The sequence below is a fragment of the Oncorhynchus tshawytscha genome, linkage group LG13 (assembly GCF_018296145.1).
Source record: "Oncorhynchus tshawytscha isolate Ot180627B linkage group LG13, Otsh_v2.0, whole genome shotgun sequence".
In the NCBI taxonomy this organism is placed as follows: Eukaryota; Metazoa; Chordata; class Actinopteri; order Salmoniformes; family Salmonidae; genus Oncorhynchus; species Oncorhynchus tshawytscha.
The window spans coordinates 34,265,793-34,284,850 of NC_056441.1; the positions used below are offsets into that span (position 1 = coordinate 34,265,793).

Genomic DNA, 19,058 nt, shown 5'->3' on the forward strand with positions numbered 1-19,058 from the left:
TGTCACCAGCAAAGCACCCCTACGCCGCCTCCTCCATGCTTCACGGTGGGACCCACACATGCAGAGATCATCCATTCGTCTACTCTGCGTCTTACAGAGACACGGCGGTTGTAACCAAAAATCTCAAATTTGGACTCATCAGACCAAAGGACAGATTTCTACCAGCTTAACATCCATTGCTCGTGTTTCTTGGCCCAAGTTTCTTGACCCTCTTCTTCTTATTGGTGTCCTTTATTAGTGGTTTCTTTCTGTGAATCAGGCCTTTATGGTCGAATTGCTGCAGTCTCCTCTGAACAGTCTGTTGAGATTTGTCTGTTACTTGATCTCTGTGAAGCATTAATTTGGGCTACAATTTCTGAGGCTGGTAACTCTAATAAACTTATCCTCTGCAGCAGAGAACTCTGGGTCATCCATTCCTGCAGCGGTCCTCATGAAAGCCAGTTTCATCATAGCGCTTGATGGTTTTTGTGACTGCACTTGAAGAAACTTCCAAAGTTCTTGACATTTTCCAGATTGACTGACCTTCATGTCTTAAAGTAATGATGGACTGTCGTTTCTCTTCGCTTATTTGAGCTGTTCTTGCCATAATACGGACTTGGTCTTTTACTAAATAGGGCGATCTTCTGTATACCACCCCTAACAAGGCACACCTGTTAATTTAAATGCATTCAGGGTGACTACCTCATAAAGCCGGTCGAGAGAATGCCAAGAGGGTGCAAAGCTGTCAAAGGGTGGGGCAAAGGGTGGCTCCTTTGAAGAATCTCATATAAAATATATTTTGATTTGTTTTACATTTGGTTACTACATGATTCCATATGTCTTATTTCATAGTTTCGATGCATTTACTCTTATTCTACAATTGAGAAAATAGTACAAATAAAGACAAACCCTGGAACTAGTCGGTGTGTGCAAACTCTGGATTGGCACTGCACATTTTCTACAGGAATATTCTCCAGTTTTAAATATCATCTTTTCATTCTAGGTTTTAATACAGTTAAATTGGAACAAATGCCACAGATGGAGTAGACTGCAAGCTCACTTGAGCGCCTCCAGGGGGAGCTTGGTTCCAGACAGGTTGACACTGCTCAGAGCCAGGGCAGTGCCAAAGAACTGCTTGAAGGAATGCGGCACATCTTTACATCGCCTGTGGGTTTTAAAAGAATACCAGCACTTTGGTTATGCCTTCTGGAGTTATCAGGCGTTCTCACGCAGATACTTTGAGCTGGACATGACACAGACATAGAAATCAACAGCAACTATTGAGCCACAACTATTGAGCATAAGCAAGTGATTTTCGTCGCTGTATGGATCACCTGTGAGAGAAAACGCTCTTAGACATGTTGAGCACTGAGAGGTGCTTGAGAGAGCCTCGTAGAAGTGCAGTGCAGACCTTGAAGACAGGAGTTGAGCATCTGAATAACATAGGCCAGCCAAGTGACATCTCAGTCTAGAGAGCTACAGACAATATCTTATGAAAAGGGGACTGGCCATTTGCGTAGCAACAACTATAACGACAAGCTCCACAAATATAACTGTATAAAAAGCTAATTCAAATGTTATTTCCCAATTGAATAATAGTGATATCAAAAGCAGACGTTATGCAACTCATAAAACAGTGCTCACATGATGTCCAGACATGACATGTTCACTTTCATTGCATATTATTAAAATTATACTAATCTAGTTATTGGTAAGGCTAAGAATAGCTGTATAATGTGCCCATCAAGAGGGTTAAAGTCCAATCAATGCCTAGCGATAGCAGTGTGAATTTGTCTTCGCATTGGATGAGGGTTCACTCACTTGGTCCAGACAGCAGTCGCTGTTGGACAGGTCCAGAGTTGCTAGACTGTTAGGTTGACCCAGGAAATTGTACAGATTCTGTGAAAAGAGTCAGAGGAATTATGGAGAATAACAGAAAACACGGAGTATAATGAAGGGGGAATTAGGTCTACGGATTTCAGTTCATATTTCAAATCCTACTTCACACTATTTCTGTGGCCTGTGTGAAACATATATGAAAGGCAGGACAGAATGTGTAAGAGTTTGATGTTGCTGCCAATACAGCTTTGTGGAGGGTTAGCTGATCCTAGATCTGTGCCTAGCAACTTTTACCAGAAGAGGTACATACTGGGAGGTCGTCTCCTCGGAGTGAGTTCCCACAGAGGTCCAGGTGTGTGAGGGTAGTAGGGACAGCAGGGTTGGCACTCAGCGCCTGGGCAAGACTGTTAACCCCTAACCACACAAACACAGGAAGTTCAGAGGAAGTAACATCACACATGGCAAGTAAATTGATCATGAATTTACAATACCTTTTTGTGATATGGAGGTCTTTGAGAGGTTCAAATGCTTGAGACCCATTGGGAGTTTGGCTAGCTGTGCACTGAGAGCAGATACACCTAGAAGAAAATAAATGCATCACAAACTTATGAACAAACGTATAACCTCCCATGAACTTGAAGCTTTGAGACACACATTTTGCCATTGATACAATCCATGCCAATGTAGGACAGAATACTAGAAGCTAGAATTCTAGATTAGTGCAGTATCCTGTATCATTGAATATCACGGAATATCTTTAAATATATTTTTTTTTAAACAGAGTTTGTTGTACCCTTGTCCTCCAGGGAGTTGTTTGTGAGGTTGAGGGTGTGAAGTACAGAGGCAGGGTTGCAGGTCAGAGCGTTGGCTAACTTCTGTGCGAAATCACTGTGAAAATATCAAGAAAAGACACAGCTCTCAATAATCCCAAAAACATTCCTTACCGCAGGATACTCCAACTGGTAACTATTCGGCAGAGTAAAGAAAAAGGATCACTTTGTTGCTGCGTAAATCCGATAAGCCTGTTTCCTCTCTAGGTTTCTTCCTAGGTTCTGGCCTTTCTAGGGAGTTTTTCCTAGACACCATGCTTCTACACCTGCATTGCTTGCTGTTTGGGGTTTTAGGCTGGGTTTCTGTACAGCTGGTGTAAGAAGGGCTTTATAAATACATTTGGTTGATTTATTGACAGGACAAACAAATAGGCTTACATTTCAGCATGAATCCCCTCCCTCAGAGCCTATTGAAAGCCTTGTTAGGCCCATCAATAAATCAATCAGATTTACGCAGCAACAGAGTACTCCTTTTTCTTTACTCTGTCGGATAGTCACCAGTTGAAGTATCCTGGGGAAAGGAATGTTTTGGGGTCCCTCAGTTGAGCACTGATCCACCCTTTTTCAATTGGGCTGGGCTGAAGTGCGTTTTGGTATATATTTTTTCCACAGCTCTACTCAAGTTACCTCAGGATTTTCAACAGGAAGTGCATTTCTGATAATAGTCAGAGTCATGTGTTTAACTACCGCGCGAGCTTGCTCCCTTAATTTCACACTGGACAGCATGTATGGAATGTGGCTGCGGTTGAGAGCATAATTCATTATGAAACTGTATGTATGTATGTATGTGTGTGTGTGTGTGTGTGTGTGTGTGCACCCTCATCTGTGTGTGTGTGGTGGATAAGATAAGGCCAGTCTAACCTATTACCAGTGCTTAGTGCTCACCTTCTGAGACCTGCATTCTCTAAAACCATCTCCTCTAATCGACTAGAGCGGGCCACAACTCGCAGAATTTGTTCACACACATCTGTGGACTGCAAGCAAACACTTTAGTGTGAAAAGCAGCAAGCTCAGGCTTGTGTAAACACAGATGCATAACTTACTGTACAAAAAAGTAAAACCTGTAAATGCATAAACACACACACATGCCACATGTACACATTCACTCAAAAATACACACACACACACACACACACACACACACCACCCATGACTAAGTATCAGCAGCAGTTACACCATCCCTGTTATTATAATACATCACCCCTGACTAATAAAGCACTTGTTGACATCTCATCCTCATGCCTCCGCTCTCCCTGCCACCACCAGAACACACACTCCTTTATACAAACACACAGCTGTCCTCTTCCTGCTGCGGCCAGTGTGCCCTTTACAAAGAGTGTTCGGTCACTCCTGGAGCACAGTGGAAGTTATTTAATAAAGAATTGTTTCAAGGCATTATACCCACAGTACAGGTTTTAGGTTCCTACACTTTTCATCTAACTCATCCACCTTTCTCCACGAGTGGCATGCATGCTTCTCCAATTCATTCATCTCTGTTGAACTGTAAGATTACAAATATTACTTCCCTTCACCAGTGTAACATAAAATGTGTCACCAGTATGGTTCAGAATGAAATGTACCAGTTTGTAGTCCTTTGTGGAGAGCTTGGTGAACCATTGGTTATATTCCAGGACCAGAATGATGGCCACCAAATCTCTGGAGGAGAAGTCAATAGCATTGGCTTATCAAAAACAGAAGGGTATAAAGACACGATTGTTCACACAATTTGGAAATATGGCAACTGTGAAAAAAGGAAAAGTGAAGGTACCTGTTCTCAAGATGTACGAAATCCTGCAGGTTCAGTTCTCTGGTGTCCTGGGTTTGATAGATTGTGTCCACATCCTGTTGGGAAAGATGAAGAACCCAAGGTTGGAATGATTCAAACAATGGTAAAAGTAGAGCTGATATAGCTAAAGTAACCGGCATGATGAAATATGTTGACCCGGATTTACAAGAAAGACCATGTTAGGCATCTGAGCTAAAGATTCCGGTCTACACGAAAGGAAATTCAAGCTACTGTAGCTCTATGAACGACCCCTGCTACACTATAATCAATTTAGCAATATTAACTGAAATGGAAGGAGACTACATTTGTTTATACTAACCCACTGCACCTCCTCTCTGAACGGCAGACCCAGCTGGTCACAGAGACACCAGTACATATGGGAGAAACCACCTACGAGAGAATGAGAGAGATGAAGTCAACTATGTTATCGATGGGATTTCTGTTCTGTGTTTTTTTGTGTGTGTAATATGCTCTTTATTGTAACGTCACCACATGGGCCTAGGTCTGTGGTGGCCTGGTCCTCCCAGAGAGACTGTAGGGCGGCCGTCCTCTCAGGAGGCATCAGGGTCAACTTCTTCATCGCCTTCCTTTCACAGTGCAGGGGACACACCACAAACTGTCACTTTACCAGGTCATCTTTGGCCACTATCGTGTCAGCCCAGAGGACAAAGCACACGCTGTCACTTTATCATGTCGGACATGAGCAAAGTGAGAGGGAGTGACCGACTGAACAAGTGAATGAGTACACAAGTAAGTGAATGAGTACACAAGTGAGTGAACGAGTCAGTCACTAATACATGTGCGTGGATGAGTGAACGATTAAAGAACTAACAATAAATAAAGTACTGGTAACTAATACTGTTCCATACACATTTTGCGTAACCGAGGCATTCAAACGAGGCTGCAACAAAAACTAAATGAGACTGTAGCGACCGTGTTGGCATCAAAATCTGGGGCATGGCCTACGTTTCTATTCAAACGTTGATTGACATGGTAATGGACTAATAGTATTCGAGAAAACATGAACAAAAAAAACTTGACCCCTCTGATGCAGTACGTTACATCGTGACGCAACTCATTGTGTGCCGTACAACCTCTTTCCACCAGGGGTAGCGCTTCTCACGCCGATTAAAAACAAGAAATGATCGATGGTGAGAGTAAAGTTAATTACTCGGGAGTTCATCAATAGTTCATTCAATCAATAGTTACATTTCTCGCGTCATCATTGCAAGCCATTGGGACTCTCAAAAGCCGTGACAGCAGCGGTTTACTTGTGAAGACAACTTTAGCGCCCCCCCCTAAAACTCCTATTCAAATTCGGCACAAACCTTCAAAGAGGGATGTAGTAATGAGACATTATATAAACTCTTTATAGTGTTTCATTTACATTTTAGAGGTGATAAGTTGGACAAATCGTGTGAAAAAGCCGTTTCCCACACAACATATCTCCCCCTTTCACTATCACTCAGTAGCTTTCGTTTCCCCCTCCGCCATTTTTAAAATACCTGGAAATATTACATTTTATGGGGGCTAAAATAAGGTCAAGTGTACAGAACACTGCAATGTATGGAAGTTCGCTAGCTACCATTAACAAAGAGAGAGGGACAGAGGGGACCTACACTGGGGACAGGCCTGGATAGATCCTGTGTAGACAGGTCCCAATGTTGGCCACCACCTCATCCACGTCCTCCACAGAGCCAAGCTTCAGGGACAGCTGACCTCGGTCATACTCCAACAACAACTGTAGGGGGCGCAACACAGTGACAACTGGCACGGTCTGTAACATGTTTGGCTTGAACAGAGGTTGTTTCATGTTTAAAGCCAGGACTATCTTACCTGAGTGGGCTTGTTACTAGTGATACCTTGTATATCCAGGTAATTGAAGGTCTGTTCAATCTGAAACGACACACAAAAAAAATATCTGCACGATACCAGAAATAGAAAAGGTATTGAATCATAAAACGGTGGACATCTTCTAATACAAATCTGAACGTGTTGGAAAACATACTGATAAAACATTTTTTTAAAGAGACACGCATGGACACTGTCTTTCACAGCTATAACACAAAATCCCAAACAAGCCCTGCAATAGATGGACAAACCCCCAAAAATAACCCAACACAAAAACACATACACAGCTGGCAGGATGACAAGGGAGAGAGGGTAAGGAGGTCAAACTAATCCAGAGCTGCTATCAACCCGACGCCAAAGGTCCCAGGGTTAAAGAGAACCTCCCCCTCCAGCTGTTGAATCCCTCCATTGTCTTCGCTCAGCACCCAGAACTCCACAGGCAACATTTACTCCCAGGAAAAACTGAGCCTCTGTCTTACACAGACCAGAGTGTATAATAATCTAAAAACACTTTCTTACATTGACTACAGTATACAGGAACAATAATGGTAACACTTTAGCCTGAAGGAATGCTTTATGATTAAGTGTTTCACTTGAAATAAGCATGTAGCTTAGTGTTAGAAAAATCACCTCAGCGTTTTACCTTTCCAGAGGTTACGAATGTAACACTAAAATCCAGCAGAAAGAGGAAATAACATAGTTTTAGGGCTCTGAAAATACTGTAACTTCTCTTTAAGTGCATGGGGTTTTAATGACAAGCAATTGAAGAAGTACACTGCCTTCAGAAAGTATTCACACACCCCTTTCATTTTGTTACAGCCTGAATTTAAAATATATTACATTTCGATTTGTCATCTCTGGCTGACACAGCTCATAATGTCAAAGGGGAATTGTTAGGGCAAGCCTACATAAGTTCAAGAGTAGACATTTGCATAAGAAGTCACGTAAGTTGCATGGACTCACTGCGTGTTTAACATGATTTTTGTACGACTGCCTCATCTCTGTACCCCACACGTATAAGGTCCATCAGTCGAGCAGTGAATTTCAAACACAGATTCAACCACAAAGACCAGGGAGTTTTTCCAATGCCTCGCAAAGAAGGGCACCTATTGGTAGATGGGGAAACATTTTAAAAAGCAGGCATTGAATATCCCTTTGAGCATGGTCAGGGATTTCACCATGCGGCCAATGATGACTTTAAAACAGTTACTCCACAATACTAAACTAATTGATCGAGTGAAAAGAAAAAAGCCTGTACAGAATAAAACGATTCCAAAACATGCATCCTGTTTGCAAAAAGGCACTAAAGGAAGACTGAAAAAAAATGTGGCAAATAAATTTATTGTATGTCCTGAATAGAAAGAGTTATGTTTGGGGAAATCCAACACATCTCCGAGTACCACTTGTCACGCAGTATTTTCAAGAATGGTGATGGCTGCATCATGTTATGAGTATGTTTGTCATCGCCAAGAACTAGGGAGTTCATGATAAAAATAAACCGAAGAGCTAAGCACAGGCAAAATTCAATTGAAAAATCTGGTTCAGTCTGTTTTCCAACAAACACTGGGAGACAAATTCACCTTTCAACAGGACAATAACCTAAAACACAGTTCTGCTTACCAAGATGACATTGAATGTTCCTGAGTGGCCTAGTTAGATGACAGTTTTGACTTAAAATCAGCTTGAAAATCTATGGCAAGACTTGAAAATGGCTGTCTAGCAATGATCAACAACCAACTTGATAGAGCTTGGTCGCAAATGGGTCTTCCAAATGGACAATGACCCTAAGCATACTTCCAAAGTTGTGGCAAAATGGCTTAAGGACAACAAAGTCAAGGTATTGGAATGGCCATCACAAAGCCCTGATCTCAATCCTATCGAAAATTTGTAGGCAGAACTGAAAAAGCATGTGTGAGAAAGGAGGCCTACAAACCTGACTCAGTTACACCAGCTCTGTCAGGAGGAATGGGCCAAAATTCACCCAACTTATTGTGGGAAGCTTGTGGAAGGCTACCCGAAACGTTTGACCAAATACTAATTGAGTGTATGTAAACTTCTGTCCCACTGGGAATGTGATGAAAGAAATAACAGCTGACATAAATCATTCTCTCCACTATTATTCTGACATTTCACATTATAAAAATCAAGTGGTGATCCTAACTGACCCAAGACAGGGAGATTTTTTACTCTGATTAAATGTCAGGAATTGTGGAAAAACTGAGTCTAAATGTATGTGGCTAAGATGTATGTAAACTTCCGACTTCAACTGTACACGTACACCAACATTTTGGGGTCACTTAAAAACGTCCTTGTTTTTAAAAGAAAGCACATTTTTTGTCCATTAAAATATCAAAACAAACTGTTTTTCTGATCAATTTGATGTTGTTATTTAAAAAATTGGCAAACAAAATAGCTTTTCTTTTCAAAAGAAATCGTTCAAAAGTTAAAAATATATATATTTTTTTTAACTAGGCAAGTCAGTTAAGAACAAATTATTATTTACAATGGTAGCCTACCCTGGCCAAACCTGGACGACGCTGGGCCAATTGTGCGCCACCCTATGGGACTCCCAATCATGGCCGGATGTGATACAGTCTGGATTTGAATCAGGGACTGTAGTGACACCTCTTGCACTGAGATGCAGTGCCTTAGACCACTGCGCCACTCGAGAGCCCTATTAGTGTTTTATTTTTCCTAAATGTTTTACAAAATGTTCAAATTTTTCTTCCACTTTGACATTTTGTGTAGATCGTTGACAAAACAATGACAACAACAAAATGCGGGAAAGAGTCAAGGGGTGTGAATACTTTCTGAAGTCACTGTACATGTAAATCACCCCATTCATAAAATGCGCAGTCCAAAGACTGCAGTGAAATAGTTGCAGTTACTGGTATTCATTTACCAGTACATAACCGCCTGGAAACAAGTGAGCAGGTGCCATGACATTTGATATTTCTACCCACAATGCAGCTGTGAACACACAGCCTGAAGGAAAGAAAAACCTAAACCTTGAGAGTGAGAGAGTCAAAAAAGTAAAACAGAAATAGGAGAGCGAAAGATCTGCTGTGACTTGCTCCTTGGGCCAGCCACTCTACCGGAATGAATTCCAGAAGAGGTCCTCATAAACAAGCTGGGGCATGCCCAGAGATTGACTAACCAAACATTCCCAAGGAGGACCATCTGGAATGACTGGGGGCAGTAGGAAGACAGTCAGTCTAATTAAGTTTCCTCAATACATCCAGACAGAAGTCATCCCACTCACTCAAACCTCTACTTTCTATGTGTTGTAATGGAGTGAATTCCCTGTACGTCATCATTACATTATTAGACCGCACATAAAAAGGGAGTAACAGTGACTGCAGTGATTTCAACTTTACAATAACTTAATACTAATATTACTAAAGGACAATTAACAAATGTAGCAATATGCAGTACACTGGTAAACTAATCTCATTCCAAAATCCTCCCTCTTCTGGGAAGGCTTTCCACTAGATGTTGGAACATTGCTGGGTGGACTTGCTTCCGTTCAGCCACAAGAGCATTTGTGAGGTGTGGTATTGATGTTGGGCGAATAGGCCTGGCTCGCAGTTGACTTTCCAATTAATCCCAAAGGTGTTTGATGGGGTTGAGGTCAGGGTTCTGTGCAGGGCAGTCAAGTTCTTCCACACCGATCTCAACAAACCATTTCTGTATGGACCTCAGCGTGCACTGCACCCTGCCCGCCACAGGAGTTGATAGTGAGTGATGGGACAAGGACATCCCTGCCGACCAAACCCTCCCCTAACCCGGACGACGCTGGGCCAATTGTGTGCCGCCCCATGGGTTTCAAGTTACGGCCAGCTGCAACAGAGCTTGGACTCGAACCCAGAATCTCTAGTGGCACAGCTAGCACTGCCTTAGACCACTGAGCCACTCGGGAGGCCCCACTGTGTAGAGCTAAGATTTCCCTTCACTTGAATTAAGGAGCCTAGCCCGAACCATAAAAAAAACAGCCGCAAACAACTATTCCTTTTTCACCAAAGTCTACAGTTAGCTCTATACATTTAGCCACGTAGATTTCGCCTTGCATCCGCCAAACCCAGATTCAGCCGATGCTTGGCATTGCGCATGGTGATCTTAGGCTTGTTTGCGGCTGCTCAGCCATGGAAACCCATTTCATGAAGCTCCCGAAGAAACAGTTATTGTGCTGACGTTGCTTCCAGAGGCAGTTTGGAACTTGGTAGCGAGTGTTGCAACTAAGGATAGACCATTTTTAAGGTCGACGCGCTTCAGCACTCGGCGGTCACGTTCTGTGAGCTTGTGTGGCCTACCACTTCGCGGCTTAGCCATGGTTGCACCTAGACGTTTCCACCTCACAATAACAGCACTTACAGTTGACCGGGGCTGCTCTAGCAGGGCAGACATTTGACAAACTGACTTGTCGGAAAGGTGACATCCTACGACGGTGCCACGTTGAAAGTCATTGAGCTCTTCAGTGAGGCCATTCTACTGCCAATGTTTGTCTATGGAGATTGCATGGCTGTGTGCTCGATTTTATACACCTGTCAGCAACGGGTGTTGCTGAAATAGCCGAATCCACTAGTTTGAAAGGTTTTCCACATACTTTTGTACATGTAGTACATTTGATTCATAGGAAGATCAAGATACACACTAGCACACACAAACATGTACACACACAAACGCACACAGTGTCTCATGTGCGTGTACTCACTCTCACTTCTTACCTTGGTGGGGACCCTCGCAGTAAGCAGAAAGCCCCGATGGGATGCCAAAGCCTGTAGAGGAGAGCGACAGATCAGAGAGACATAACGGAAGTCAACAACTGTACTATGTATACTGAACAAAAATATAAATCCAATAACAAACTTTTTCAAAGATTTTACTGAGTTACAGTTCATAGAAGGAAAGCAGTCAATTGAAATAAATGCATTAGGGTCTAATCTATGAATTTCACATGACTGGGCAAGGGCGCAGCCATGCGTGGGGGAGCCAGGCCCAGCCAATCAGAATTTGTTTTTCCCCACAAAAGGGCTTTATTACAGACAGAAATAGTCCTCTGCACCCCTCAGACGATCCCGCAGGTAAAGAAGCCGGATGTGGAGGTCCTGGGCTGCCGTTGATACACGTGGTCTGCGGTTGTTAGGCCGTTTGCATGTACTGCCAAATTCTCAAAAACAACGATGGAGGCAGCTTATGGTAGGTTGTGGCAACAGCTCTGTTGGACATTCCTCCAGTCAGCATGCCAGTTGCACACTCCCTTCAAACTTGAGTAAATTGTGGCATTGTGTTGTGAGATAAAATGTGGCCTTTTATTGTCCTCAGCACAAGGTGCACCTGTGTAATGATCATGCTGTTTAATCAACTTCTTGATATGCCCCACCTGTCAGGTTGATGGATAATCTTGGCAAAGGAGAAATGCTCACTAACAGGGATGTAAACAAATTTGTGCAGAACACTTGAGAAATTTGTGCATATGGAACATTTCTGGGATCTTTTATTTCAGGTCATGAAATATGGGACCAACACTTTACATGTTGCGTTTATATTTTTGTTCAGTGTAGGTTTCTTTGGGCCCAAATCAAACTTGACAAAGTTACTAATCCGTTCCACCAGCGGTTTGCAGCTGTTATTGGTATGGAAGGAACATGAATATGCTCCAGAGTGGCGCAGCGGTCTAAGGCAAGGCACTGCATCTCAGTGCAAGACGCGTCACTACAGTCCCTGGTTCGAATCCAGGCTGTATCACATTCGGCCGTGACTGGGAGTCCCATAGGGCGGCGCACAATTGGCCCAGCGTCGTCCAGGTTTGGCCAGGGTAAGCCGTCATTGTAAATAAGCATTTGTTCTTAACTGACTTGCTTAGTTAAATAAAATATATATATATATATAACATGTGGAGCAATGGTTTAGAGGTTTGCAGTGAAATTGTGTTATGAACATTGTTTAACATCTTTGCTTTCATTTATGTGTTTTAAACCTTTCTATTCTCAAAAGACACAGGTGCAAACACAATTGTAATTGCACAGTAGTAGCTAACTAATTTATATGTAAAAAGAGACATGTAAAAGTACCATGGTGAGTACAGATGAATACACAGTGATAGCTGGAAGGAGAAAGAGAGAAAACAGACTGTGGATCAGATAGCTGTGGTATGTGTTTTTTTTGGAGTGAGGTCACTCTTCAAGGCCAAATATGAGCGTCAACCAATGGCTAAGTCAACCAATGGCTGGGTGTGAGACAGGAGACCCCACCCCTCTCTGCTCTGGACAATCTGTTCCTGCATTTGATAGTATCTCAGGTGTAAAGAGGGGAAGGGGTATTGTATGTTCTCACACACACACACACACACACACACACACACACACACACACACACACACTAGTTCCTACAGGTAAAGCCCACTTATCCATTGTGTCTTACGGATAAAGACTGCTTAACCAAATTTTGACTACAGAGTTTGGTCGATTAATATATACGGATTACATCGCTACTCAAGCAAGGCCTAGGAATGTGCCAATGTGGTGGGCTGTATTTATCAGTGTCTGATGCTCTCAGTCAGTGCCCTGTGGGGAAGTGTTCTGTCAAGTCAAGAAAGGAAACAATGGAGAGAGTGAACATAAATACCACCAAATTGTGGAACTTTACAAAGACAATAGGGGCCCCAGAATCTACAGCGTGTCCTTTAGGGCCCCAGAACCCACAGCATGTCCAACAGGGCCCCAGAACCCAAAGCGTGTCCAACAGGGCCCCAGAACCCACAGCGTGTCCAACAGGGCCCCAGAACCCACAGCGTGTCCAACAGGGCCCCAGAACCCACAGCGTGTCCAACAGGGCCCCAGAACCCACAGCGTGTCCAACAGGGCCCCAGAACCCACAGCGTGTCCAACAGGGCCCCAGAACCCACAGCGTGTCCAACAGGGCCCCAGAACCCACAGTGTGTCCAATAGGGCCCCAGAACCTAGTGTGTCCATTTCATGCGGAACTCTAAGGAAGGACAACTTTTCTGAAAATGACATGCTTTCAAATGTGATGTGGAAAAATGTGTACCATTTCATGAGTTAAGGACAGGTATTTAAAGTAATGGGTCAATTAGATCTTCATTAAATTATTTGTCAACAATTATCTTTTTATGAACTAGGAAATCCATACTGTAGGTAATTCAGAGTATCTTCCTAAGCTAGTCAGCTGCACACGCACATAGGGGGTTTAGAGACATGCAGTTACATGAAACAAGATCGGCCCATATCCAATAGTAGGCCTACTCCTACACCACCTTATCCATTGTTCTTCCTCTTACACAATAATACACCGAGACTGAGTGCTCAAATGTCTTTTGAAAGTTGGGTCTGATGCTTTTCATGTCTTTGCTGGCCCAGGGCTTAGAGGAAAGGGTAAAGGATGATGAAGTTGCCGAGTATGAGGTAAGACTGAATAGCCTCTGTATACAGGGCTGTGTTAATTCGGCCATGCCATGGAAAACGTTTTACAACGGAAAATTTAAAAGAGTGTTTCTTATGCAAGTGTCCTTGGGTATCTTGAAAGGCACACAGCAAAATATTTTATTATTATTATTATTATTGGACAAGTCCAGTTAGTCCCTCCCCCGTTTCAGTCTGTTTTCTTCCATTCAATGCCTAATAAACACAGCTCAGGGCTCAGGGTTAAAGAAGAAGCAACACCGTATAAAGAAGTTTGTTTGGAAAATGTCTCTGGTCTTCCTTGATCCTCCAAAAATAGATTTGATTGGAGGCAACTGATATTCCAATTGAAACCCAATAAGTTTTGGCTACCTTTTGAAGGGGATCTGAGGCTGCTAACAAAATTAAGACAGTTGCGGAGGGTCACATTTTAAATGTTACAATATAACATTCAACAATCAAGATCTATTACTCTGCATACAAAGCAACAAGAATATTACTCGGCAGACAACAAATTGTTTCAGGAAGTCAATACATTTCAGTCTGTCAAGTAGGCAGAAAGTGGTGAGGCTGTGTTTCAAACTTTCTATTGTCAACCCAGTCGACTGCAGGCTTCCTGTTATGAGAATGAGGCACAGAAACATAGTTTTGCTGAGAAGCATGTGAACCTTGAGAGAATGAGGAAAATGATAAACACTGGGGTGCACGGAATGACAAGTTGATTTTCTCCTAAATAAAAGGGTTGTGTTGTGTCTGCACATTTAAGGCTACATTTAGGGAACTGCACAATGAGAAACCAATTATATGAGTGCCAAGAAAGCAATCCTGATATCTTACCAGGACTCGGTTCTCCAGTTTGTCACCTTTGACCTCCAGTTGCACCCTCTTCTTCAGGGTGAGCTTGATCTTCCCTCCCACGGCATCTCTTACACTCTCTAGGAGGAACAATTGGGAAGATTAGCACTGATACGAGTATGCTATCGTTTCATCTAGTGCATGTGCAGGGCTTAGATTATTGGAGGCCTTTACAATTCAAAACATAACCCATGTATACCTGGCCTGGGACATAATGAAAAACAGAATAAGAACATTTGCTGAAATTCTATTTTGACAGGAAAACAACCCAACGTGGGATACATTTAGCCTGCTTTGGGGTGTTCTTCAAACAGTTGTTGCATCAAGTGTGGACCTAATGTCAGCTTTGTAACCACCACACTCAGAATCCTCATAAGTAGTCAAAATACCACACATTCCATAGGCAGTGGGTTTCCCCCTGGCCATATGGCAGTGTCAGGGTGGTTTGTAATTCAACATCGGTGCACGTTTTTTCTCCCATCTAGTAGCAGTCAGTGTAATATTATTGCTTGATTTCATGTCAAACACAGCTTTTGTCAGCTTCCGGACTCTTACAGTTTTCATGACTTGTCAAATTTATATTAAGAGGGAGGCCGGTCTGTTTGGGTGAGTCACTTCTAATTTGTGTAGTCTTGTTTTTCATGGAATCCTGGCAAGAGTGGGGCGAACTCTTGAGATCAATCTGGATCTCTCCACTCTCTGGACAACTGAGATCAAAACATTTACAGCGGGAGATTTCCAAATGTGTCCCAGACTGCTTTGAACAACATGTATTTATGTATCCACAGTTCTCTGAAATAATGATTTCTGAAACTGCAACAAACTGTTTATCGTTTTTGTGGTGGTTCCATAAATTTATCAGTGTACATTCTCAAAACAAAAATGCTACATTTTGAAAGAACTGCGATGAAAAAAATGAACATGTCTGTTTAAGCTCGTACTGCATGTCCTGGGTATTACATAAAATGACAATGGTCCATCCACACACTGGTCTATCCTAGAGGAGGCCCATTGAGTTGGTGCATTCAAGACAACTGGGAACTCTCAAATCATGACGTCAGTGATCTTCAGCTTGGAAAGTCAGGGCTCAAGAAAGAGGCCCGAGTTAGAATTCCGTTCAAAACTATTTTTCCCCAGTCGGAGCTCGTTTTTTCCCAGTTGTCATTAACACACAGAAGTTGGACATTTCTAAGTTCCGAGTTGGTTTGAACACAGCATTGGTTGTCATCCCATTAGTTGTCATCACACTCTGAGGGAATTCAGCAAGACACGCTTCCAGTTCTTCTCCCAAACTTTGTGTACATAAGTATGTGAGTATAGAGTACGAGTCATTATACCCATAAACCCTAGCGGTCAAACACAGAAATGGTTTCAACGGTGATTCCACCATTCGTTTTTCCTATAGGGGATTTTGTTTTGTGTAGACTTACCCTGGTGTGATGTTTTGATAACCTTCTAAATTTCTCTGCAAGGTGACTTATCATTTGGAAAGTATTCAGACGCCTTCCTTTTCCTCACATTTTGTTTCATTACATTATTCTAAAATGGATTAAATAAATTAAAAAGTCCTCATCAATCGACACACAATAACCCCTAATGACAAAGTAAAAAAACATTTTTTTAATACATTTTGGCAAATTGTCCAACTGTGGTAAATTCAACAGATTGGACTTAATTTGAAAAGGAACACATCTGTCTACAGTATATGCTGTGAGGTCCCACAGTGCATGTCAGAGCAAGAGCCAAGCCATGAGGTTGAAGGGATTGTCTATAGAGCTCAGAGACAAGGTACCCAAACATTTCTGCATCATTGAAGGTCCCCATGAACACAGTGGCCTCCATGCTTAAATGGAAGAAGTTTGGAACCACCAAGACTCTTCCTGGAGCTGGCTGCCCAGCCAAAACTGAGCAATCATGGGAGAAGGGCCTTGGTGAGGGAAGTGACCAAGAACCCAATGTTCACTCTGACAGAGCTCCAGCACTCCACCAATCAGGTGTTTATGGTAGAGTGGCCAGACGGAAGCCACTCTTCAGTAAAAGGCACGACAGCCCGCTTGGAGTTTGCCAAATGGCACCTAAAGGACTCAGAACCAGATTCTCTGGTCTGATGAAACCAAGATTGAACTCTTTGGCCTGAATGCCAAGCGTCATGTCTGGAGGAAACCAGGCACCATCCCTACGGTGAAGCAGGGTGGTGGCAGCATCATGCTGTGGGGAGGTTTTTCAGTGGCAGGGACACAAGTCAGGATTGAGGGAAAGATGAACGGAGCAAAGTACAGATGATGAAAACCTGCTCCAGAGTGCTCAGGACCTCAGACTGGGGCGAAGGTTCACCTTCCAACAAGACAAGGACCCTAGGCACATAGCAAAGACAATCAAGTCTCTGAATGTCCTTGAGTGGCCCAGCCAGAGCCCTGACTTCAACCCGATCGAACATCTCTAGAGACCTGAAAATAGCTGTGCAGCGACACTCCCAATCCAACCTAACAGAGCTTGAAAAGATTTGCAGAAAAGAAAGGGAGAAACTCTCCAAATACAGGTGTGCCAAGCTTGTAGTGTCATACCCAAGAAGACTCAAGGCTGTAATCGCACTCTTTTCAAAACTTTGACATCGGCAAACTGTTCGCCCACATGACGCCACACATGTGGTCTGCGGTTGTGAGGCCGGTTGGATGTACTGCCAAATGCTCTAAAACGACGTTGGAGGCAGCTTATGGTAGAGAATTGAACAATAAATGCTCTGGCAAGAACTCTGGTGGACATTCCTGCAGTAAATATGCCAATTGCACACTTCCTCAAGACTTGAGACATCTGTGTTGTGTGACAAAACTGCACATTGAGTGGCCTTTTATTGTCCGCAGCACGAGGTGCACCTGTGTAATGACCATACTGTTTAATCAGCTTCTTGATATATCACACTTGAGGCGGATAGATTATCCTGGCAAAGGAGAAATGCTCACTAACAGGGACGAAAACAAATCTGTGCACAATATTTGAGAGAAATAAGCTTTGTGAATATGGAATATTTCTGGGAACTTTTATTTTCAGCTCATGAAACATGGAACCAACAATTTACATGTTGCGTTTATATTTTTGTTCAGTGTAGTAATTAATTACATTTATTTGAATGGACAATTCTATTAACTATATTTTAAATTAACACAATACCTGTTAGCAAAGGTGTCAGTTAGAGAAGATCTGCGGGAGCTTGCAGCTATTTGTAGTTTTGCATGTCTACTTTGATGCTAATTAGCATTTTCGAATCAGAGTAAATCAAGCTGAATATATTGATAAAAGTCACCTTGCCTGAGAGAGATTTACATGGTTATGAAAATGTCACACCAGGGTAAGCCTACACAGCCCTTATTTTAAGTGCTTCTAAAATCCCCTGTGGGAAAAATTCATAGTGGATAAACGATTGGAACCATTTCCCTGTTTGACCGCTAGGTTTTATGGGTATTATGACACCTCCACTGTGGGGCTCTATCAGGTGCACCTCAAATTTGAGAAACAGTTGACACGCGTTTTTCCAATAGTCATTAATCAATTTGAAATGATCAATTCCAATGCAAAAGTAGTCATTTTACCCAAAATAAATAACATTACTGTTAAAACGTTTCTTACCCAGCAACTCGTTAGGAAAATCCGTATTTTCTTCAGTCATGTTTAAGAATTAGGAGAGTTGTGTAGAGTTAAAAAGGCACAACAATAAAGACTAAAGACATGGATCAAAATGTAATCCAGCGACGAGTAACCTAGTCCAAATTCTACTTTCTCCATTCATCCTCGAGTGCGTCAGAGCAATGTACCTTTATCGACGCATCTCAACAGTCTTGGAGCTCAAACTCTGAAATGAACGAATAAACCATTTTTAAATGCTAAAACTAGCCCACTTTGCGAGTCTGTTGCAGAAAAAAGACACCGTTTTTAAATGCCAAGGACTAGCCTGATCTGCGAGTCTGTTGCAGAAAGAAGCACATACCTTCAGTCAACTCGTCAATGATCACTCTCTCCCTCAAAAAAAGGTAGGCTACTCAACGAAGTCAAGTAAGAAACATGTGACACCTGGTGGCATTATACAACATCTGTGTTACTGTGCAGGTAAAGGACCACTCAAGAGTAGGCAACCACAAGTACAGTTAAGTTGTTACAGTAGGTTAATTAATACAACAGCGGATTACTACTTCCACAACTTCCATTAATGTTGTATTACGTTTAGTTATTACGTCGGTAATAATGTTCAAAACACAATATAGGACACCCTGTCATATGCAGCCGACATTTAAATACAACTTCGAAGTTGTAAGCTACAGTTGCAGGCTATACACAATGTTTGCCTCTTGGAGTGCTTTTGAGCCAAAACGGGTCCAAAATGGACAGAAATTGAATAGGAAGTGTATAGAATTACATTGAATAGAAAGTGACACACCTTCCCACACCCATGAGCAAAAGCATATTGTTACCTATGGATTTGTTTGTTTTTATTAGATTAAAAAAATG

The 19,058-nt window shown here is 42.4% G+C and overlaps 1 protein-coding gene across 1 annotated transcript in view; it reads right to left on the reverse strand.

Annotated features, from left to right (window-relative positions):
* LOC112264758 (F-actin-uncapping protein LRRC16A) overlaps positions 1-18,555 on the reverse strand; it is a 34,616-nt gene extending 16,061 nt beyond the window's left edge. Inside the window, exons 1-17 of the mRNA XM_024441564.2 lie at positions 18,541-18,555; positions 18,183-18,405; positions 14,541-14,638; positions 11,010-11,060; positions 6,271-6,330; positions 6,054-6,175; positions 4,924-5,021; positions 4,754-4,824; positions 4,417-4,490; positions 4,229-4,304; positions 3,534-3,622; positions 2,612-2,706; positions 2,310-2,396; positions 2,129-2,232; positions 1,801-1,878; positions 1,314-1,390; positions 1,040-1,144 (exon numbers count right to left, since the gene is read on the reverse strand). Coding sequence (XP_024297332.1) covers positions 1,040-1,144; positions 1,314-1,390; positions 1,801-1,878; positions 2,129-2,232; positions 2,310-2,396; positions 2,612-2,706; positions 3,534-3,622; positions 4,229-4,304; positions 4,417-4,490; positions 4,754-4,824; positions 4,924-5,021; positions 6,054-6,175; positions 6,271-6,330; positions 11,010-11,060; positions 14,541-14,638; positions 18,183-18,222 — 1,325 coding nt within the window. The 5' untranslated portion in view covers positions 18,223-18,405; positions 18,541-18,555. The remainder of the gene's footprint in view (positions 1-1,039; positions 1,145-1,313; positions 1,391-1,800; positions 1,879-2,128; positions 2,233-2,309; positions 2,397-2,611; positions 2,707-3,533; positions 3,623-4,228; positions 4,305-4,416; positions 4,491-4,753; positions 4,825-4,923; positions 5,022-6,053; positions 6,176-6,270; positions 6,331-11,009; positions 11,061-14,540; positions 14,639-18,182; positions 18,406-18,540) is intronic.
* Positions 18,556-19,058: the final 503 nt, after the last annotated feature.